This window comes from Chroicocephalus ridibundus, chromosome 7, assembly GCF_963924245.1.
Source record: "Chroicocephalus ridibundus chromosome 7, bChrRid1.1, whole genome shotgun sequence".
Classification (NCBI taxonomy): domain Eukaryota; kingdom Metazoa; phylum Chordata; class Aves; order Charadriiformes; family Laridae; genus Chroicocephalus; species Chroicocephalus ridibundus.
The window spans coordinates 13,139,660-13,162,601 of record NC_086290.1 but is presented as its reverse complement, the minus strand read 5'-3'; the positions used below and the strand labels follow the sequence as shown (position 1 = coordinate 13,162,601).

General features: G+C 43.6%; 1 protein-coding gene across 1 annotated transcript in view; it reads right to left on the bottom strand.

Annotated features, from left to right (window-relative positions):
- Nucleotides 1-1,400: 1,400 nt before the first annotated feature.
- Nucleotides 1,401-22,942, bottom strand: part of HSPBAP1 (HSPB1 associated protein 1) — a 39,569-nt gene continuing 18,027 nt past the window's right edge. Inside the window, exons 3-8 of the mRNA XM_063342526.1 lie at nucleotides 22,433-22,617; nucleotides 18,166-18,302; nucleotides 14,836-15,007; nucleotides 6,759-6,842; nucleotides 3,422-3,532; nucleotides 1,401-3,214 (exon numbers count right to left, since the gene is read on the bottom strand). Coding sequence (XP_063198596.1) covers nucleotides 2,657-3,214; nucleotides 3,422-3,532; nucleotides 6,759-6,842; nucleotides 14,836-15,007; nucleotides 18,166-18,302; nucleotides 22,433-22,617 — 1,247 coding nt within the window. The 3' untranslated portion in view covers nucleotides 1,401-2,656. The remainder of the gene's footprint in view (nucleotides 3,215-3,421; nucleotides 3,533-6,758; nucleotides 6,843-14,835; nucleotides 15,008-18,165; nucleotides 18,303-22,432; nucleotides 22,618-22,942) is intronic.

The following is a 22,942-nucleotide window of genomic DNA, read 5'->3' as shown; positions in this document are numbered from 1 at the left end:
AGCAGATGTGATTAAGGTGTTTCCTAACTAATTTTTAATCCTTTTGGCACAGCGATGCCAACGCACAAACAAGACCTGTGTCAGTGGGACTGTTTTATTAAATTCTGGTCTTGTCGCAGTGGTGCAACCCCATTGAGACAGTTTGGCGTTTTAACAAAAAACAAGAAAGGTGGATTTTCTCGGATGCTGCCGAGAATCACACCTTGCCCGCAGGTTGCTGCCGAAAACGATACTTAGGTGTCATCAGGGTCTGAGCCCAATTATGAAGGTAGAGCAGGACATTTGAAACCGCGCAATTCTGTGTCAAAGACAGCTGATGCGGCACCTACTATTAACTCATGGTCACTTTCAAAGCCAAGGTCTCCAGCACGCTACCCGTACCGCTTTGCTTCATCTTTCCTTCCCAGCGCGTTCCAGTAGCTGAAGTAACTGCAGCCAGAAGGGCCCACCAGGATAAAGTTTCTGTGCTTGTTAAAGGTGAACCTTCGAGCCTTTTCAATTTAATTCTTTTCCAAGCGTATTAGGTTGTGGGGCTGTTGTGGGTTTTTCTTGGGGTGCGTGTGTTTTAAATGGCAAGGTTTCCTGGATTTCTGACCTGTTGGTGCATATCTACAGCACTTACCATCGTCCGTCGGGGCCCTGCCAACCCGCAACCTGCATAAAAGCTGAGGGAAAGCACCTTTGCCATCATGATTTTTCAACTATGAATTGCTGGCAGGTGAGAGTTGTGAAAATAGCGCTAGCTTCATGTATTGAGCAAGGAACTGGCATCAGGCAAAGGCAGTATCAGGAAATGGCTGGTGGTGCAGGGTTGTGAATGTGGAAAGAGGTTGATGACAGAAACTGGTTTGTAGGTGCTAGTAGACATGAGCAAAGATAAGTTTTGAAAGCAAAGGCTTCACAGGAGTTGTCCCAGAAGAACCCCTCTGAAGCTATGGCTAGGACAAACGCCGTTCTCTGTTGCCACCACAGACAGAAATCAGAGGAGGTGAGAGCATCCCAGATCTCAGCAGCTTTCTTTCCAGGTTTTTTTCAAGCTTCCGTGCACAGCTTCAGTGTTAACTCACCTTCTTCCCTATGTTTCCCAGTTCCATAACCTTTTAATCAAAGGGCAAGCCAGCCTTCAAAAACAAATCCAAGGACTACTATACTTTGAAGAAAGGATGGTCTTGTACAGCAACCACTTACAACCGAAAGTTACGAAGTCATTAAATTTTGATTGTTATGGTAAAGAGTAGGGCAGAGGCCAGAAAGTGGCAACTGCTTTGTTTTGTTCCTTAGAGATAGGGAACTGTGCTCATCTGGCTTTAAATAACAACAGTAACTTCCCGATGGCCTTTTGTCTCCTGCCTTGCCGTCGAGTGTTTCTGAGCCAGCTGAAGGCTGCTTTCTTGCTAAGGGCTTTTGTCTCGCTCCCTCCTAGAGCTTTGTGACAAAACTCACGCTATTTTGTGGAAAGAAGTAACTGCAGTAGTGCGTGCAGCACCTCTTGGCTGAGGTTTATTTGAGGTTTATTTCTGAAGTGATCCAACCGATCACTTATTTACTATTTTACGTGATGTGGTCAAGGGCTGCAGTCCACAGTAAGTCAGTCTACCTCCTCCCACCCTTAGCCCCCCTCTGCTCTGTTACCGCCTCCCGAGTCCCTCGTCAAGCCACGCTTGTTTCAGTAGCGATGCCACCCTGCATCTCCCCAGCCCTGGGAAGGCCAATGATGAAGGACAGCACAAAAGTGCTTTTTCAGCCCTCCAGCTGATGACCAGCTTTGGCAGCGGAGGTGTGTGAGCAAGTGCGGGGTTCAGTGACTCTGGATGCCTCTTACCCTGAGCACCAATCTTTCTGCTGGGACGAGCCTTCCTCTCGGGAAGGTGCAAACTGCAATCCCCGTGCCTGTGGGGATGAATTGAGTCTATTACTTAAACGTAGACATAGATCAAACACATCTATCACTAAGTCTGCTTTCCACTTCCGACCCCAGCTGCAAAGCATGAAGTCCTGCAGTATCTCCTCGATTCGGCCAAGCCACATCCATTCCTAGTGATGTCTGCTTTCAGGATTCACCCTTGTCGAGAGGGATGCCCTGAGGCCAGAGCTGGTTTGCCTGGTTCCGGGGGCAGTGAGGGTGCTCAGACCAAAGCTGTCAGTCAGTAGTTAGGCTGCTGCACTTTAAAATAAATAAAATATATTGGGGAAAAAAAAAACAAAACCAAACAACAAACCAAGAAACCCCTGCAAGAAAATGACACCGACCTCCTCACCCTGGCAGTTTAGGTCTAGTAAACTTAATCCAGGAGGAATCACAGCCCGTGCTGTTACCCCCTGCAATGCAGAGCCTGCTGTCCCCAGCCCATGCTCAGAGCCGTAGAACATTTTAAGGATCCCATCCACACAACGAGGTGGGATTATAACTGCATGCCCTCTGTTTTGTTTGTAACACCGAGGAGCTCTCTGACTAAACACACCTTTCTCTTCCCAGCCATCATTAACCCGTTATTCTTCTTTCAGCTCAACTTCAACCTGCCACTTCACCATTAACTGTATCCGTCTGTACCGAAAAATTATTTGAAATGAAACATTCAATTATTGCTGAGCCTAAACACCCAGAACAAGGCTGCCATTTGATTTCTTTATTCAGAAATGATAAAGCGCCCTGGCACTAAACTCTTGTTCTCTCCAGCAGCAGCCGAGCCACTAGACTGATGACACGCGGATTAACCAAACAGTCCAGCAAATCGTTGGTAGAAAGGGCTGTCTGTGAGGCATTTGGACTGCCGTCTGTACCCGTTTGATGCGCAGGCGTTCCGTAGTCGTTACTCGTTACCAATTGCTTCCTGGTGCAGTGTAATTTCCCAAAATGCCCTCCTTCATTTTCACGGAGAAGATCACTACCGTCACTTTCGACCGCAGCCGCACCCATCAAGCTTGTTTCTTGAGACTCTGGTAAAACCTGAATAAGATGAGGCCCAAAAGGTATTTCCTGCAACTTTTCTGCTTGAAGTGTTGAAAAGCCCAATTCCTGGTTTAGCGATCTGTGGTCCCCTGGTTCGCGGCCAACTTCCCTTTTCTTCCTCTTGCGTGAGGCGCTTGTCCTCTGCTCCGCAGCCGCGCTGCTGGGACGGGCCTGCCCGGGCACACCTGCCTTCTGACACCTGAAATACGCAGACACTGCTTCGTTCAGGTACTGAAGATTGATTTCATGGGACGTTGCCTCAACCTAAGAAAACACCCAGGGTACACTCAGTTAAAAAGAGCTTTTTCAGCTCGGTGTTGCGTGATCATCTTCCGTGAATTACTTTTGCTACGTGAAGGGAAGGAATTTAAAATTCTTTTTCTCAGGCAGCAGAAAGACTCAGGGGGAGCTAAGCAAAATGTCAGTAATTCTCTGTTATCGCTGCTGTAATGGGAGCAAGAGAGGGCTTACCTCTGTGGGATTTAGCCAGAGATCTCCATCGCTGGGGTTTTCTGCCAATTTTACGGCACACACCAGCATTCGGGTTATTGCTTCTTCTACACGGGCTTCGTGATCTGCATCCTGCCGCAAGGGAACAGAAAGTGTTTGGAGATAGGTCAGCGCTTGGTCTCTGCCGAAACATGGAAGACCTAAATGGATGGCTTTCGTTTGAAGTCAGTGAAAGGCGTCAGACTCCTGATGCTCCTACACACACGTACAGCCCCCACGTGAGGAGCAGCACAGGCTTTGGTGTGACTACTCATCTGAATAAGGATTTGCAAAAAAATAGATTCTGGTGTGTGGATATAATCTTTTTTCCTTACTAGTGCTTTGTTAATTAAATCTGGTGATTGAAATTACAATGCAATGTTAGCACTTAATTAATGTATGCATTTATATAGCTCTTTAGGACTAGAAGGACCATGAAAGTACATAGCAAATTTCATATATCTACATATTACGTCTAATTTAAGTAAAACACACAGGATGTTACAGCAAGGAGCAACTATCTGGGGGCTACAGAGGCACAAAAGTGAGTCGTAAGGCAACTCAGGAAATATTTTATTATGTCACAGTAGCTGACATACTGCTGCGGTTTTAAACATCGGCAGAAGGAAAAACATGTTTCCTCTGGAAGCTCTCCTGCGAAACTAAATACTAAGTTAGTAACTGGTTCTTTTGCTTTGGGCCTTCCCTTTCTGCATCATCCCCTTGTGCAGCTGGGTACTTGCTAGTTTAGGTTAACAGAACAAAACCTTCTAGGATCTTTTAAAGCTTTCTTTCCTACTTAACTGAATTTCTTGTACGTGGAAGGGAAGGGTATGCGGGAGGAGACAATAAGACTCCAAACAAGATGGTGGTATAGTTATTTCAATTACAAGTGCCTAGGAGTGGATACGTAAATTTGCTTTCATTGAGATGCTTAGACATACAAGCTTTGGAAGAAAGATGTAACCTTGTCAACCCACAGCCCTTGAACTGCCTAATTAAGGTTTGGGGAAACATGTCAAGCAAACCATGAGTGTTAAAGGCAGTAATTCATCCTGGAACTCTGAGCAGAATTTGGGATAGAAGCAGGTGGGGGTGCTCTTAGCATTTTGTGCCTTTGGATGCTTGACTTATCAATGGCCTCACAGAACAAGCCCCCAAAACACAGAGTCTGGTATGTCCATGCGGAAATTATTTAAGGTGTTGCACTCTCGGTATTCATCCCGCTCTGCTGAATAACAGGGTTGTGCTGGTTGCATTGGGAGTATGTTAGGAAGCAAGGAATACTTTGAGTAGCTCACATCCAGCTGAAAACAAATTAAACTTCTACTCTAAAGTCTTGCCAATATAATTAATGGTTTCACTAGGACTATAAACGTTGGCATGATCCACTTCTGTCAATATGAAAGCAGCTGCAAGCAAGAACTGCCTGGTTTGGTAATGGAAATACGCTCAGTATTGTCTTTTGGCATCCAGGTCAGAATTTATTTCTATAGATGGATTGCCCGACACCTGACAGTGCTGCCGTCATCAGCTGTAGGGATAATTTCTGTAAGGAACTTCCACATGGGTTGAAATAGCTACTTGTTTATGGCAGCTTTTGATATTTGGGGAGGGGGAGTGTGCATGTCACTCGTCAGCAAGATCCATCAGACACTCCTCTGCTCATGGTGTCATACAGAACTATCTCCTCTTGCTGCCACCAAACAGGATCTTGGTGACTTCTGCGAGACCTTTATCAACAGAAGGACCGCAGAGTTTGTCTCCTACTTTTTTTTTTTTTTTCCTTCGGCACATAAGAACAGCTAGAAATGCTGTAGCTGACGCACCGCCCAGCCACCTGGGAGATACCAGCCCAGCACAAGTGATCCAGCCCTGACCTGCTCCTCCAGAGGGGGACAATCTGTGAGGCACAGCTTAGTGTACAAGCGTGTGTGCTGAGATCAGGGTCTTCCCAAGCACGGGGACACACAGCCAGTTCCTCTGAGTTGCCTCAAAGGCTGCTCAAATTTAAGGCAGGCTTAAATGGTTGCTCTACAACGTCGCTGGTGCTTTCTCTGGCACTGGATGCAGCCTGACTGCACTTAGGGCTATAGAAGAACTCGGTATGGGCTGTTGGCCCACTGTCCTTTCTAAATACAGAGTCTCATCTGGAAAATTTCTCCATGAGGAAAACACCCAAGTGAGTTCCTCTACTCTGCAAATGCTTGGTTTGATGTTGGTGTAAGAAATGTATCATGTAGTCTTTCGACAGCAGTTGAGTGCATGTGTTCATTCCCCTGCAGATTTCCAGTCTAATAAAGGGTTTAAAAAAAAAAAAAAGGCAATAAGTATTTTAGTGAGGCAGCTTTCACAGGCCATTTCAAAGGGTCTTTTTTATATTAAGCTAGGATTAATGATAAAGTAATTTGAATCAGAAAACCTTCTGAAGCCTTGAGATGATATCCCTGGAACCATCCCATACATACTGGTTAACATGAGCAAGAAAAATCAAAGCCTGGGGAAAAGAAAATTAATTAAGTACTTGAGAAAATCCAACTCCAGGCAAATCAAAACTATCACAGAGAAATGAAAATTCAAAAATCCTCTGCCACCCCCTTCCTATCACATTAATCTGATTTAAATTCTAATTTAGCTTTGCGTGTAAGCATGTGCTTGAGGTGAAGATGCTGTTTTGTTGTCCCCTATTCAACACAAAGCTAGCTATAGTCCGTGAGAAACTGGACGTGAAAAGTTCAGCTTGTGTTTAATTGTTTACCTGACTGAGGTAAACTTGCATGTGATTTCTGCTAAATTGGGGTTTCAGATCTGGAAGCCTGGAAGGTTCTTCAGGAAAAACTGTACCCATAAGGGCTCTTCCCTCACCAGCCTCTGAATGCAGCACCCAACCCAACAGGGCTGACCCTGACAGGGAAGGGACAAAATGCTTCAGCCCTTGATCCTTGCAAAGGTTCCCGCTCAATGCAGCGAAGTAAGAAAAACAGCTGAATTGAGTGGCATCATTTTTCTGCTCAGGTCTTTTTCTCCCCCCACTTTTCCTAGCAAAAACCTTGAATTGAATGTTGTGCTACTGGCAAAGCGTAGCTGCGTTTTAGTGGTGGCTGACAAATGATGCTAGCAGAACATGCAAGTCTGCAAAGTTTTCTGGGATCCTCAGGATAAAAGATGCTGTAAAAATTTAAGCACCATTGAAACTACTCGAAAGTGTCTCATGAGGTCATCAGATCTGGGACTGGATTATTTGTGTCAGCTTTCCTACTCTTTATAATACATGCAAACATGGAAGTGCTACATCACCATGACATAAAAAGGAAAATACCAGTTCAATCCAAGAATTTATGCTGACAGTGATGGGATCAATGGATTCCACATAGTGCCACCAGTGCCTTGGAACGAGCAGGACCTGAAATCAGAGACATTGTGTTAGGGTACTGGCAGAGGTTTGAAGAAAGGTAAGGTGTTTTAATTAAGGTGATGCGGGATGCAGAGGCAGAATGAGGCAAGGAATAGGGGTGGGTGGTGATCCTTATCTCTGTCTTATCTTACCAGGGGAGACCTTAGTAGCAGCTTTCTAGTACCTAAAGGGGGCCTATAGGAAAGACGGGGAGGGACTCTCTATCAGGGAGTAGAGCAATAGGACGAGGGGTAACGGTTTTAAACTGAAAAAGGGTAGATTTAGATTGGATATCAGGAAGAAATTCTTTACTGTGAGGGTGGTGAGGTTCTGGCACAGGTTGCCCAGAGAAGCTGTGGCTGCCCCATCCCTGGAAGCGTTCAAGACCAGGCTGGTTGGGGCTTTGAGCAGCCTGGTCTAGGGGGAGGTGTCCCTGCCCAGGGCAGGGGGTTGGAACTAGATGATCTTTAAGGTCCCTTCCAACCCGAACCTTTCTATGACTCTTCTAAAGAGCCTTTTCTCAAGACTTAAATGCCCACTGTCTCCTCCCATTGTATCAATATTATCATATAAGAAGAAGACGTGATCCAGAACTACCTTTCATCCAAGCTCCTCCTCGTGTGAAGCAGGATTGTAACCTCATAGCTGTTCTAGGTAAGCAAGGGCTGGCGGTACGAAGGGAGTACAGCTGGTGTAGCAGCAGAGCAGGGCTTTAGAGAAAGTCTCAGCCGAGCAAGAACTCTTTTGTAGGCTCTCCGACTGAGCAGACTTCTCAGTTCTTTTAGAAGGGCTGCCAGCTGGCTTCCCCCAAAAGCAGGTATCCTAACGTTCATCGAGGTGATTAACGATATGTAGCTTTAATTCTGGTAAATAATCACTAGTATTAAACTTGCCACATTTAGTAGATAGGCTTTTAAAGGAAGGTGTCCCAGAAATCATGACAGTCTAGTTTAGATCAGGGCTTTGCAACTATATCAGGATGATAGCTGTGACACAAAATTGATTCTAACCCATGGCTTTTATGGTACAAAGACATTAATGTTGTTTTGATGATATAGTACAAGCTTTACAGATTACTGAACATTAGATTAACATAGAGCTATCAAGAAAAGCATAAAAGATGGGGTTTGACAGGGAATAAAAATGGTCGGAGACGGATAAAAATATACACTTCAGAATGGAGAAAGTGAAGCAATGATCTGTATCTGAATTGCAGACAATTCTTTTTCGAGGTAGACACAAATTACTTAAAAGAATGTTCTGCTACCTAGATAGCCCTGTGCTTCATTATATCACAACACGGATAATGAGAAAATGTCTGTGTAGGAAACAATGACTGAGGCCCTAGTCCTGCAAACATTTGCTTACACGGCAGCCAGAACAGAGTCATTTTTGGGCCACAGGACAAAATGTTCTCCACAGGTTTCAATTTAAATCAACAAAAAAAAGCATTGGCTCTCTAAGGGTCAAAAACATTTGGAAATTGTACTTTAATCCAGTACAGCACACAAAACAGAAGGAAGTCAGTCTGTGGAGGGCCATTATTTAAAAAAATATCACCAATTAGTTGTTCCTAACATTTAAACATGTACAAAACCCTCCACGAACTGAAGCCAAAACATGTTTTCTACACAGAACTAATTTCAGAGCGGTGCTTTTATCATAGAAACCTACACTTTAAATTAATAAAGTGCAGTTGCATTAGCTGCAGTGGGTTTATCTGTTAGCAAGTGTTTGCTTGTGTTTCACTGATGGCAGACTCATACAAAAACCCACTCATCTGCTCTACAGGGGGTCTGACATTGCACTCTGTTAAAGAATCTGGGTGCCATCCAAATGACAGGGTATCAAGATGAAGCCTGGAAAATTTTGGTGTACAGCAGAAGGCGGCATAGCTTCTAGAATAAGTAGCTGTTTCCAACAAATGGGTCCTTACTGTGAGACCTGGGTAGCAAGAGTAAGCTTGCAACACGCTGGAGAAGTGGATGAAGGCACTAGGGAATTGGGGTATGGTGCAGAGAGAGCAGGCAGCAAGGGAACAAAAGCGAGAGGCAAATTAAGAGAAGTGTATAAATGCTTCAGTAAGAGGGGCTGCCTGGGAAAACCAGGATGGAAATGTGCTGGCTCAGCATGATTCGTGTGCAAAGTAAAGACGGAATTGCTTTGGAAAGAGGAGGTAGAGCTAGGAGGAAAATACAATCCCCCCAACCAGTCCAGTCTTTTCAACCCAAAGAGGACAACTTGGTCTTTGGAGAGACTCATCAGGTTACACTTGCCAGCAGGTTAAGGGTAAATAAGTGCAAAGTTGTGTATTTCTGGAGCTGGCACTGTTTGCTGACGCAATTTCTAGAGGAGCGACAGAGCTCTGACTCAGGCAAAACAGGTACCATGAAGATACTTGCTTTCCCTCTTCATTTTTGGGGAAGCTTATGCATGTTAAAATGAGGATTTATGGCAGCAAGAACATTGAAATTATCAAAAAGCAAAAGGACTAACACTTTAATGAAGACAAAGAAATGGTAAAAAAGTAATTAAAAAAAATACAGCTGGCAAGGGAGCAGCAGAACTAACAGAAGACTAAAAAAATAATCCAGCAAAGAGAGAAGTAGAGAAGTATACTTCTACCTTTACAAACTAGTATTCATCTAGGTTTGCAAACTAGAAGCAAAAAAAACCCGCAACAAAACCAAAACAAAAACCCACCAACACCCCCAACTATCAACTCCACAATAAAATAAAGCAGACTTCCATATGTTTATGAATATGGGACACAGATTTAGCTACATTTGAAATTACATTTCAATAGGAAATGTGAAAGTAAACCACAGTGAAATAACACACACTCACACACACACACAAATGCAGAAAATGTTTTACAGGGAAAACATAAAGTGCAAAAGCAAGACAGAACTATTCCAAGCTAAGAGATAATTTTGTGTTAGCCTGCTTTATGCAGAACATATCTGGCTTTGTGGGCTGGCAAGATACTGATCTAAACAGCAACCAATCAGATAATTTTAATATTTAGGCTAGTGATAGGCAAATATAGCAGATGAAGGCAAAGTAGGACAGAAATCCCAGAAAAGATAAAATGAAATTCTGGCCTGTAATGGGAGGGAAGAAACCAAGAGAACAGCTGGGAGAGCAAGTGGAGCGATGCTGAAGACTTGTACAGCGCAGAGAACAGAACAGGTTTAAATTCTCAATGGACATGATTAACTCGATACAGTGCAAAGGTAGGGCAGAGGTGGAATTGCTTCGAAAAGAGAGCATACCCTGAAGTGAAATATTATAGCAAGAAATTCCGGCTCATTAGAAAAAGATATCTGGGTAAACGCGCAAGAAAAAGAAGCACCAAAGAATGCCAGTGTGATGGGAAGGAAAAGATGGGGGGCTGCGGGGGGAGCCAAGCAAATCCCAGAGCTGCTTGCAAGCCTGGCAATGAAAAATAAAACAAAATAAGTAAATGCACCATGAACTCTGCGGGAGCACCGTGTGAGGGCTCTGTGAGCGTGCTGCCACCCCAGCTGTGCCCCATCCCAGCGGCGCCCGGCTGCTGGGAAGGTGCTTCTTGCCCTGCCTCCCTCCGGAGCTGGGATCTTCCCACCCACTGAAACCCGGACCCCAGGGAAACTCACAGCAGAAACACAGACATGGCGTGGGGAGAAGCACTGTGAACGGGAAGGGAATGGGGCTGTCGCCGTGCCGTGTCTGTAGCGACCCAGGCCAGGGACTGGGGGAAGTTTGGGGAAGAGGTGGAAAAGTAGAGTTAGGAACTAGCATCTTTCACCTTTGGTTTGCCCGACTCTTTGGGCGCTCGTGGGGTTCTCCATGTGTGCTGTGGACTGAGTGGTGTTTTCATCACTGATTTTAGTGTAAATTCAGCTCCTGGACTTTGCTGCCTTTTCTGTGATGGAGACAATAGTTGCAGTGACTAGAGGTTGGTCTGGGCTGTCTGCCTTCTCTGGGGGTGACAGCTCTGTAGTCTCCCATAAGGAAATTCGTTCTCCCTTCCCAAAAACAGAATTATCAACCATCTAATATGCATAATGCTACAGACAACTCTGAATTCTCCATTATTAAAATGACTTAAACTCTTTTACAACAAGAGCATTTTTTTTCACTGTAACCCCTTTTAAAAAGTATTTTATATACTTGGAGATGGAACATTTAATTGCCTTTTAAAAAGTTTGAATTACTGCATTTCCTGACTTACTGTACTTTCTGGTATCAGTTATGTTTTTCTTGGTTATTGAGACTGTCTGTTCTGCTGTTCCCCTCTAAGCCCAATCCGAAGTTCTCACCCCTGTTCTGTAAAGGTGGCACATAGGGAAATCCCTCCCTGACGTCATGAAGGTTCCTGCTTGCTCGGGGTTGGGTTCGAAGTCAGAGGTCTGCCTGCGCTCTTGTGGCTGCCCAGCAGGATCCCCTGGTGTGTTAGACACTGCAGCGGGAGAACAGAAGGAGAAAAACTTGCAGTTATATACAGGAACTTAGTGATAACTGCACTTGCGGACACAGACTGAGTTTGAGATGTGTTTCTTTAGACTTTCGTAAGGCAGGCAAGAAAAGCAGGGGAGGAGAGCAGCAGACCGTGGTGAGAGACAGTAAGCAATCATGTTGATAATTTTTAAATCACTCTTCCCATACTGTGACAATGTTTGTCAAGCCTGGAAGGGACCATCCTTCTCAGACTCGATGTGCCTCTGAGACTAGCTCAGTGAGGCCCTTCCTCGCATCTCTGGTGTCTGGAGATGCACTGCGGCTCCTCTGTCTCCCGCCTGCTCCTGGGACACAGGGTCAGGAAGCAGGAGCCGCTGCGTGCTGCCTGTGACAGCATGGGCCCTGGTGTCCACTATCCCTGCTGTCTGTCCAGGGCAATGTGAGAGAGGATGGCATTGCTCATGGGAGCCCAGCATACAAGGGGCTTGCTCTCCGTTAGGAGAGCAGATGTGTGGAGCCTCATGTGTCTGCCTTCAGACAAGCCGAAATGTGCTTTCCAGTCTTTTTACCATTGTTTAGTTCTATGGATATGGATTAAGAGGAAGACGGATTAAGAACAATTACAATAACGAGCAGGAAGGAAGCAAGAAGCTGGTGAGAAGTGGGGCAGAACGAGGAAGGAATGATCAATGATTTTGTATTTCTATAGCATCTCAGGGTTTTTTGTAGCCTTTTCAGGTGGGATTCATCTCTCCTATTTTTAATCATCAAAAAAGTTAAGCATCTGTATGCGTAGGCTCCTTTTATAGCCTGTGCTGAAGGACAAGATGGGAAGAATGTTCCTGCAGGACTCTAATTGTGTAAGACAGGGAGGATGAATCGTCTTGTGGAGGTGCCAGGTTCTTCCCACTGAGGGCAGCAGATCTTACCCTAGCTCTCTTAACACTTGGCCCAAAGTGTGGGGTGGAAGATAGCAGAACAGACATGTTTTGCCCCATTGGCGCTCTTTTAAGCAGTATTTGTGAAAACAATCAAGGTGTTACCAGAAACATTGGAGAATTTAGGAACAACTAAAACAAAACACTAATGCTTTGGGTGAAAACTCACTAGTTCAGTGAGCACAAATCCTGCTCCCTACTTACCACTCACCCTCGCAACCATTACATAGGTGACCCGCTCCAAATATTTATAAGGATCCCCTACATTTGTGTGACAAAACTTGAGCTTGTAACTTCATGCATATAGCAATGTACAGCTGCAAACACTAAAACTAGTGCAGCTGCCTATTTAAATAAGTTAGATATCTAAATTTTATCATAATTTGTATCAAGAACAGATCACTAATGTATAACTAGAAGTTGTATTAAGCCCCCTGTGGAAATCCAGCCCACAGCCACTGGTCAAGTCCAGGATGAAACCTTATAAAACATAAAATCTCAGCCAACTGCCTGAACTCATAACAGAGACTCACCTCTGGACAATACAGTGAAAGGGCACAAAGGATGCAATCGAAGCACACATTGTGCACTGGTACAATGTTATAAGAAGGAATTCTGCTTTAAAGCCTTAAACGGGTGTAGAAAAATGACCTGTAGCAAACAGCAACCAGAAGGTGGCATTAGACATTAGTTTTTGATATTCAAAGCTGCACTCACCCTACATGCAGTTGCTCTCCTGAATACCTAAGAACACCTTTGTCTTTATTTTTCAACCCTTTATTGTTCCAATATCTAATCCAAAATGTTCTGCATGCCCCCTGGGAAGGAGTGGAGAAGCTATGTATTATCACAAAAAAACCCAAGCTGGCTGCAAATTCTGCGGTAATTGCATTAATTCTACACAAAAAAACATTGCTAAGCACGTATTCGGATTGTTATTATTTAGGGATCTTCTCCCATGTTAACAAAGGAGTTCTTCTAGGTCATTCCTTTCCTCTCCCTCACAGGGCAGCAGTCCCCAGCCACCTGCCCCATAAGCTTCGGATGAGTCCATGGAAAGCACCACCCGAAAGGGGCTGATAAAATGGATGAAGGCAACACCTCACTGCTCCATCGTTGTCTCCACATTACCTCCTCCCCAGAAATCCAAACAGCGTCTCCTTCGTGGCAATGCAGACAACTTGCATTAGAGCTGGCTCAAGACCTTTATTCCTAGCAAGATTAATTTGTAATTGCTTTAAGCCTAATTAAAATTAAGATCATATTAAAGGTTCACTACCATACTTGATCATTCCAAAGGAGATTATAAATTGAAATAGTGTTGGGGATCATGGATAATGAAATGCTGGATGAATGTGTCATTTTTATCAATAGTAAAATTTGTTCTTTGTGCTTTAAATTATTGAACACTGCACCTTACAAAGTGCAGAGCGTGAAACGAATAATTTGCTTTAGGAGTACGGCTAGGAGCTAATGTACTGCAAACAATGAATGCTGATCACAGGTACTCCCCATTTGCAACCGTACCAGGAGAAGAGCATACTCTTCCCAGTTGATAGAGATCATCCTCTTGTTGGAAACCACTGTCCTGCTCCAGTCTGCCATCTCACTAGTTCACAAGAGCGCTCCTTACTCTGCCTCCTCAAAACTACCTGGATTAGCAAAAAATCCATTTTTTAAATTGTTGAAGGCAGCTGGGTTTGCCAGCCAGGGACCAGGGAACCCTCGCACGAGTTGCTGAGCTGGCAGGTTGAAAGAGGTGACAGCATCAGGATGGCAATGGTGAAAAGGCTCTAGCAGCGGCAGCTACACTGTCTTAAGCAGTCGGAGCAACGAACGTTGCAAAATTCCTTTGGAAAGGCCTGACAGTTCGAGATGCGCAGGAGTGCTTTACGAGGACATGCACTGCTGAACAAATGAAAAAGGGTAACTCAGACTCCAAATACAGACCATGTTGATTAAATAAAGAAGGACGCTATTTACGGCGGGACGCTAGGAATTAAGAGTCCTGAGCCCTACTCTCATACTGCTGCCGACTGCCTGTGTGAGTGTAAGGCCGGCACTCGTAACTGAACTTTCTCAGTAAAAGAGGGTTAATAGTATCCTCACGTCCTTGTAAAGCACCGTGAAACCTCTGGATGGTGCGCGCTCTAAATGCAAGTATCATCATTACAGTACTCTGCTATTAAAGCAACAAGTTGGGCCAATGTTCCCTGGTGAAGGTTATTCACTATAAAAATACGAGTTCCTTTGCTGGCTCTACATGCTCATTAATCAAATACATTTTATGGAACATACCGGTTTCAGAGTAGACAGGTTGGAGTACTGTTCAAGAAAGTTTGAAAGCAGACAAATTGGAGGCGATTGCAAGAACTGTGATGGAACCGGGCAGCCGATTGAACTAACTCTCCAAAATGTTTGCAGTTTTTGTACAAAAAAAGGCTGGTAAAATAACTGTGAGCAAAGAAAGTTCCCGTGCTGGGAGAAATATTTTAAGCCTGAGTGTAGAGTGTAAGGGGACTGAAGTACCACAGTCAATAAGACTGCCTAGCCCTTAATTAGCCAGTTAAATAATTTACTAGAATCTTTAAACTAATATAAAGTTCATATGCGAAGGGTACCTGTCCCGGGCTGAGCGTAACCACATGGGCTGTTGCGTTCCTAAACTCAGGAAAGTGTTTCAGATCAGGGTTGGCAACATTGACTTTGCTGAATATGCTGGATTCCTCATAAGGGATCCTGGTGGGATAAAGGAAACTGGTGTCACCAGGTGGGAAGAGGTGCCATCTCTTCCTGAAAATAGAGAGAAGATAAAAATGTATTCAGTTGCATGTCAGTTACAGCAAAGAACTAAAGGCAGTAGCAAGGTTTTCAATAAAACATAAATCTGCCTCGCTGTGTGAATCTCCTACGCAGTGAGAACACAGGCAGTGCTTACAGGCTGTCTCCTAAAAGTGTTTTTAAAATATTCCACTTTTTAATTTTTTAACTGAAAAGATTTACAGCTTCTCACCAATTATTTTTAAAAGGCAGATAAAATAAAATGGAAAAAAAAAAAAAAGAAAAAGAAAAGCTCTCCCATCTGGTTTCTCCTTCCTCCCTTTTACGGAGCAACACGCAGCATTTACAGATGCTCAGAGCATTAAAAATTGCTCTATAAACCAGGGGAAACAGTTTTGTTAGAGACAACATACTTTCATTCACTGAATGAATAGCTGCTGTTCTCATGTTTGTTTTAAAAGGAGGGTATTGTGTGTTTACAATGGTAACGGTAAAGGGGTATGGGCGTGATCTTCTGTTTCCTATCATCACCTACAGTACTTATTTGGCTGTTAGGCACAAACGCCTCATTCTTAGTAAAACCCACACTGATGCTCCTACGCCACAGACAGGGCAACGGCATAAATAAAAACGAGAGACATCCATAGTTGTAGGCATCCTGAAACACCTGCGTTTTTTGGTGTTATCGGTACCACACGATGAAAATGTGGCTTGTGTGGGCCCCTGGGTTTAAGAACTCCCTGGTGTGACCAAATGCCCAGATGGAGCAGGACGGCGTCGTTCTGCTCATGAGGGGACCCGTGTTCCAGGTTGCTCTCTATGTGCCCGAAGACGTGGGTCAACACACCACAGTGCAGCACCGAGACACGGACCTCGTCCTCAGGCGCTGATGTCTCTATTTCACTCACATAGACTAGTCAAAGACAGAAAAAAGAACATGCCAGAACCGGTGGTGCCAGCTTTATGGGTACTATAAATGAAATATCTTAGCAGGTACATATGTTATTTAGAAATAGGAGGTTTATACGATGGTACTTTAGGCGGTGGAAATAACCCGAAAGGAATACACAAAGGGAGAATTTATTACATTAAAAGGTGCCAGACAATCAGTGCTACAGTGACCCATGCACTAAGCAATGGAAAAGTGAAGGCAGTACTTTACAGCACAGCCGGACAATTTGCGGAGCTCTCCTCTTTGTTTCAGGTTCTAGCAAGACCTTTTCTTTTTGTCCCTTTGCTTGGTACCCACTTCTTGCCTTTTGCCTACTGCTTCTGGTTGTCAGTTCTAAGTCACAGGTCTGAAAATGGGGGAAAAGACACCAAATGGCACAAAAAAAGACGAGACAGGAATAGCAGGATAGCCAGAACTGCAGAGATCGGCACAGATGGAAGTGCCACAGGCCGCTGACATTTCTTCGTAATTACCAAAGCTACTGCTGGGCGCAAGCACAAAAAAATAGTTCTCCTGAAACCCAAGCCCCATTGCAACTTTATTTTGCCCTCCAAGTTAGACCCGCTGAAGGGGCAGAGAATAACTAGGCTCAGGAGGCTCAGGGGTTAATCCTGCAGCTCATGCCAGAACAGTATCACAAAGCAAAAAATTAAGAAGCCCGAGGGATGCAAGGAGGAAATTCAAGATAGCAACAAAGGGCTAAGGAGTCGTCCCTGGCTTTCCTGCAAAGGCAAATCTATTTAAGTTTAGCATAAGCTTATATTCTGTTACAAAGCCCGTCTTGTTTGTGAGTCTCAAAAGGGAATCTTTCTGCTCTGAAGCAGCACAGGATTCACAAGCTTGTGGAAGTTTGCAATCTATTTATAGGCTTTGCTCTGAGGAGGAAAACAACTTTGTCTTTTCAGGCCATGCAAAGGCTTCTTTCCCTAAGAGGAACAAGGATTTTGTTCTACCAGAGGGGGAGGGTGTATCTTGGGAAGGCAGGCAAAACTGCTACGTGATGCTGGAGCTCTGGCTCGAGCTCAACACCTGAAGGCAGAGATCAAAGGGGCAGGACGGGTATCGGCTCTGACGGTATTTAGGTGGATCCTTAGAAGATATTTAGGCATGTAAGTCTCATGGTTTTCAATGAGATTTCTGGCTCCTAACTACACTTAAGTGTCTGGACTTCAATGTATAATGCTTACTGATGCCATGTGAAGTCTATGGGACTGGCAGGAGCAAAGCGCAGTGCTGGGGGGGGGCTTCAAGTGTCCTGCTGCACGTTCACCCAAGGATCTCAAAGCTGTTTATAAACATGAATGAAAATCTGCCTGAGAGCTAGACAGAGTTACCCTTCTTACAGGTAAGATGATGACAAGTTCATTTGCCTCAGGCCTTAAAGCCAGTCAACCTGCGGCACTGCCCAGCATAGAAGCCAGCATGCCTGACTTCCAATCACAAGACCATCGTGATTTTACTGTGGTATAAAACATCAGAGTAATTAGTCACGCTAAAATCCCACCGGCAAATTATTCCTACCACTCTATACTAGCAAACCTAAAAAATACACGCAACTTGTTTCGTTACTCTAGCATTACTTTAGCAATAATAGAAAACAAAAAAACCCCTGAGGCCAATATACAAGGAAAGGAGAAAAAAAAGAATGGGGAAAAAACCAAAAAAAGACAGCGTGCAAACAGGCAGAAAGATACAGCAACAAAGCCACATGCTCCAAAATTAGTTTGGACCCTCAAGTGTCCCTTTCAACTTTGCTCACAGCTGGCTGCTCCCATTCTGATGTTCCTCTTTTAAATTAATTCTAGCAGGCTATTAGAGGTTCCTGCACAGCGAATATTGTAAAAGTCTAAAGTAGTTTACTTCTGTTTTGTTTCTGGGCTTTTTATTTTTAACTCTTTAGTTCCTAATTGCAAATTCCTGAATTCATAACTACTAGGAAGATCAAAACGTTTATTACAGGACCACATAACACACAGATCAGAAACACTCTTCCTCAAACAGAAGAAAATAAAATTGTGTTACCTCCATGACCCAGTCAGACTCCAACCTGCCTGAGGTTCTGTCGTTTCCTATACAACACTCCTGATGCTTTTCAGTCATTGAAAGCTCAGAAAACTAACATAATCTGGACCTAGACTCAATACGCAGAGTCCAAAACTAACTTTATAGCACAGGATAACTTTCCCCTGTATTTGTCGTATGTATATGCACTTGTTACCTTCCTTGTACTTGCAACACTAAGTTGCAGCCGTAGGAGTCCAAGTGGCAGGGGGTGTTTGCTCCTTCAGAACCAATCCACAGCGTGCTCTCTTTCCCACTTCTTCCAGGAAAACCAAAGTCAGACCACCTTATATCCTACAGCAATGAAAAGATTATTCAGGTAAGCTGTTGAACTGATTCACACCCTGCCTTCAGTTCCCCCAGTCTCTTGTCTTCTCCCTCCACCGCTCAGTCACTCCTTATCCACTGCGGCTCCTACTCCGTGGTGGGGTTCCTGCATGCGTGGCCTGTGCTCCTTCCTCCAAAACTCTCCTCTCTAGGCATGTTTCTTCTGCTGACTTTCTTCTTTTTCTGTTCAACTACACAGCCTCCCAGATCTCTGTCTCCAGTTCTCATCCCAGTCTTTCATATTACTCAAGTTACCCGTTTGCTTTACAGAAGGACTGCCCAAGCGCTCGTGGCCACATGTGGCTTCTTTTCCTTCTCCTCAAACGCTCTTTTCCCCCCCCTTTCTCCAGTTTTAACCATCCACCCAAGTACAGGATTGCTTTTGGAAAAATTCTGGTATATATGGCATTTAAAAAAAAGAAGACTGGAAGGAAGGAAAAATCCCCATTCCCTTTTCAAACCAATTTGATAATCCATGTACCATGTTTGCTCTCTCTTTGCTCCTGTCTCAGGGCTCTCCGTGTATTCTGGAAATACAGAATTCACCCCTTTGGTATGATTTCACCTCCGTGGTATACTGTTTTTTCTAAATTCCTTATTACCTTATTATAATGGACACATTATTCTCCTGCCTTTGCAACTGCAGAGACAGTGAACTTCAAACAATTCAATTACACGGCAGGAAAGGGCAGAACAGGCGTGCATCTGTTATGAACGTGATCCTGGAGCTTTCTAGTCCATTGATTCTCCTGCCAGCAATCCCTTGGGGACGACAGCTGGAACAAGGGACAGTGACGTATTTTTCAGATAGCTCAGGAGTTTTGCAGGATGGCTCTGCAGAGCCTGGATAAAGCTTTCCCATCTTTCTATAGCTGACCCTGCCACCTGCCAGGGCCTGATCATTTGTTTATTGGAAAGCGTTTGAAGTATACTGGCCAGAGATACTGGTGCCTTTTGGCTGGAGCCCGGGACTGAGCCTTAGGAAACCGAGATTCAGTTCCTGGCTTCCTGATGGTCTTGGGCAAATCACTTCATCTCTGAGCTTTATTTTACCCATCTTGAAAAGGAAGATAACGGTATTTGTTCCGTTTCAGTAAAGCACTTTGGGTCATTCGCATCACCTAACTTCAGGAACCTCATTTAAGCTTGGCTCCTGCTCTTGTCAAAGCACTCTCAATCACCCCTTGGAAAAACCTCTCTCTTTCTACTATCTATAAAGAGCAAATAGGTGTCTAGCCTCCTAATTTCAGTATGTAAGCTAGCTGCCTGCAGACAGGTGGATGACAATCCCTTTTTAAGATGAGGAAAACTACAGCTAGACACGATTATAAGGATGACTTCACCATGACTCTCTATCAGGAAACCCTCAGAATGAGCGATAGCCTTCCCAAAAATTAGGTGTTGCTAAAGATTTTGAATTGCAGCGTTATTGATTTTAAAGATACCATTTGAAAAAAATGCAGAAGTTTAATATAAACATTTGTCAAAGGCAGCAAAAAATCAAAAAGTTGCTCCTATAGATTTCAGCAGCCATAAAATTTAAAATCCAATACAACTATCTCAGTGATAAAGTTAAACGTAACACCATCTCTACACTTTAATCTCACACCTAAATAGTTTTTGTATTTTGTTACAATTTAAGTGGAAAGAAAGCACACATAATCAATATTGGATTTAAAAGAACTTTTTGAAAATGCTGCAGCTGTAGTAAATAGTTGAAGCGATTATGGGTAAAATAGTTTTTAACCAACGAACTGAAAAGGAACTGGTAGGATTACTGAAATCTTGTCACAGTGGGTTCCTTTTCTACAATAAAAAGCCACAGCAAGACGAAATGCAGTAAAAGGTGTTCCAACCATAACAGATGGCACATTACTTGTGAATTATATTTATTTCATTTGCTTCTTATAATGAAGTTAATCTGTACCCGTATGTCACTTTAAAAGGTCTCATTTCTATTTAAACTTCACGCATATATCTTGCTTCTGATTTATATCTCAAATTCTGTAATGAAATATCAACTGAACAAAAAATGTAAGATGCTAGATACTGCTCATAGATTAGAATAATGGAATCATTACCTTAGCCCACACAACTGTAAATGATAAACAGTGCAATCTAAATTTCAAACAACTTCTAAATGGCCCTATTAATCACTATAAATAACAGTGCAGTTGGCCTTCTTTTCCCCTTCAAGTCACCTTACGTAAATCTAAATAAAATCTAAAAAGAAAAAAGGGGTTATCATCAAATTCACACAAGAATGGAAGATAATTTCTATAAAGAACTCTTTTGGCTGGTATAAATTGTGTAGCAGTGTTTCAAAAGCCATATGAGTCTGGAACTGACGGATGCGTTTCACTCCCATGCCTGTGAAACTGGCAGATGACATACACCATATTTGCTTGCATAACACCATCCATTTTTTTTCTTTCCCAGATTCTGCTTTAAAAAAAAAAAAAATAATCTGCAGCATAACCATTACGTGTGTCTATTCTAAAATTGCAGTACAATCTGTTGCGTGTTATAGGTCAGGTGACGAGATTGTGGCATGACACCTGCACACAAATGCGATTCCTGGAGCCTCAATTTTGTTCTTGAATGGGGGCAAGGGGAAGAAGGAGGCAGGAAGATAGTTGTTTCCTTCAAGTGTGTTTCTATTGACCAAACGAAGCAGTGGGCTGTTCAGGTCTTCTGAGCTGCTATTGTGCCGTAAAACACAGGAAAATGCTGTCTGTTGAGGCAGAAAGAAAGAAGACCACGGCAGGTCCACGTAGATATGGTAGATCTAGATGTATATGGTAGATATAGTCGTGTTCAAACAACACGACCCGGTATCAGTCGTGCAGCCCAAGTTATGTGATCCTGGTTGTGTTTGAGTGTGCCAAGGAAGGGAGGGGAGAAAGGAAGCTAAAATGGTCTCTGTGCCCAAACCTTACCTTCCCACCAACAACGGCAAAGGAGAGAGTCTGAAAAAAAGTCTGAGCATTGAAAAATACTGATTTTACTGGTATAAAAGAATAAAATACATATAAGGAGTATGGGAAATGCTTTTTGAGGAAATAATTAATTTGAAGGGGCTTATCAGTTCATATTCACTGTCACCCCGGTGACACAGTGTTTGCAGGGAATTATGATTCCATCTTTGCAATAGAAAGTTTAGAAATGAATAAGGCTTCATTTACTATTCTTTCTTTATATCTTTTGAAAAAATACACCTTTTGTACACCTATCCTTAATTTTGCCCTCTTACAATTTGGAAGGAGAAGTAGCAAGAACGTAGATGAACCAATACATTGAAATAGCAGATAGACATGAAGAAAGTGTAAGAAAATACCCCATCTATGTGTCCTAATACCTGTATTTGGAAATTGCCATAGATTATGTACTTCCATGGACAGGTTACTTCATGTATTTTACTGCCTTCACAGGCAACCAAGGTGTAATAATCGCTCAGACTCAGAATCTCTCCTCCTTGCAGTTAACCTAAATCTATGAAGGGAAGGGATTGCTCCTTGAGAAAATGAGCCACAAGGCAAAACACGGAGCGAAACCATATTACAGCCTTGTTGCTACGCGTGAATCCATGCCATCAAATCCTCTCTCCTGAGTGGAGCTGTGAATTCGGGCATCATTCGGGCCCAAGGTGGATGTGGGACGGCAGCAGGGCCTGGAGTTTGCACCATGCCAGGCTTGCTGGCTGCCTGTCATCTCCATGCTCTATTCCCACCTCACTTCCATACCCTCCGCAGAGGTGCAGGCGAAGTGCTCAGCTGCAGAGGTCACACACATCACTCGGTGCTCGCCGAGCCAGCCCAGTCACAGCATGATGCCAGGCTAAACGGGCAGGGGAGTGCTGCCAATCTGGTAGTCGTTTTCGTCACTCGTGGTGGTGTTTTTAAGCACATAAGGAGACCCGGAATTTTAGACGGCTGCCCCTTGGTACTGGTTCTCAGCCTGAGAGCCAACAGCTTTTACTTCAAAATTTTAAACTAAATGGCCAAAGGAGCAGAGAGGGCATAGCAGCAGGGGTTTCAGAAGCAACATTAGATAATTTGCAACGATTAAACTAGAATGAGATAACATTAATGATTTACCTGGAAAATTTCTGGCTTGTCTTCAAATATCCTGGCAATGTATTTGTAGTCAGCATAAGCCCAATATTTGGAGTACTCGTAACGACTGAATGGTCCAGAGAGACAAGGAGGCTGCCCACAACTCCAAGCCAAAAACTCTGCAAGTGTAGCCTCCACATAGCTACACTTGGTTTCAAACTGGGGAACTAGAGCAACAAAAGAAAAGTGAAATATTACAGGAATACTGAGCACAGAAAGAGTAAAAATAATATGTAGTTTCTCTCAGCTCTGAGAGAGATGAGACATGAAGTGAGACTAGGTGGTTTCACTCTGGTCAATAATCACCCAGCTCACAATTAAAGTCTGAGACTATTGCTTTTTCATTAAAATTTAAGTGCATGGCTGTTACTTTGAACTTGCTGTGAGGTAAAAGCGCACCAATAGTTACTGTTGTTCATGTGCAAGGCACCCTTAAGCACAGTAACTCAATAATGCACCCAAGTTCCCAAAACAACTGAGAGCCTGTCCTTT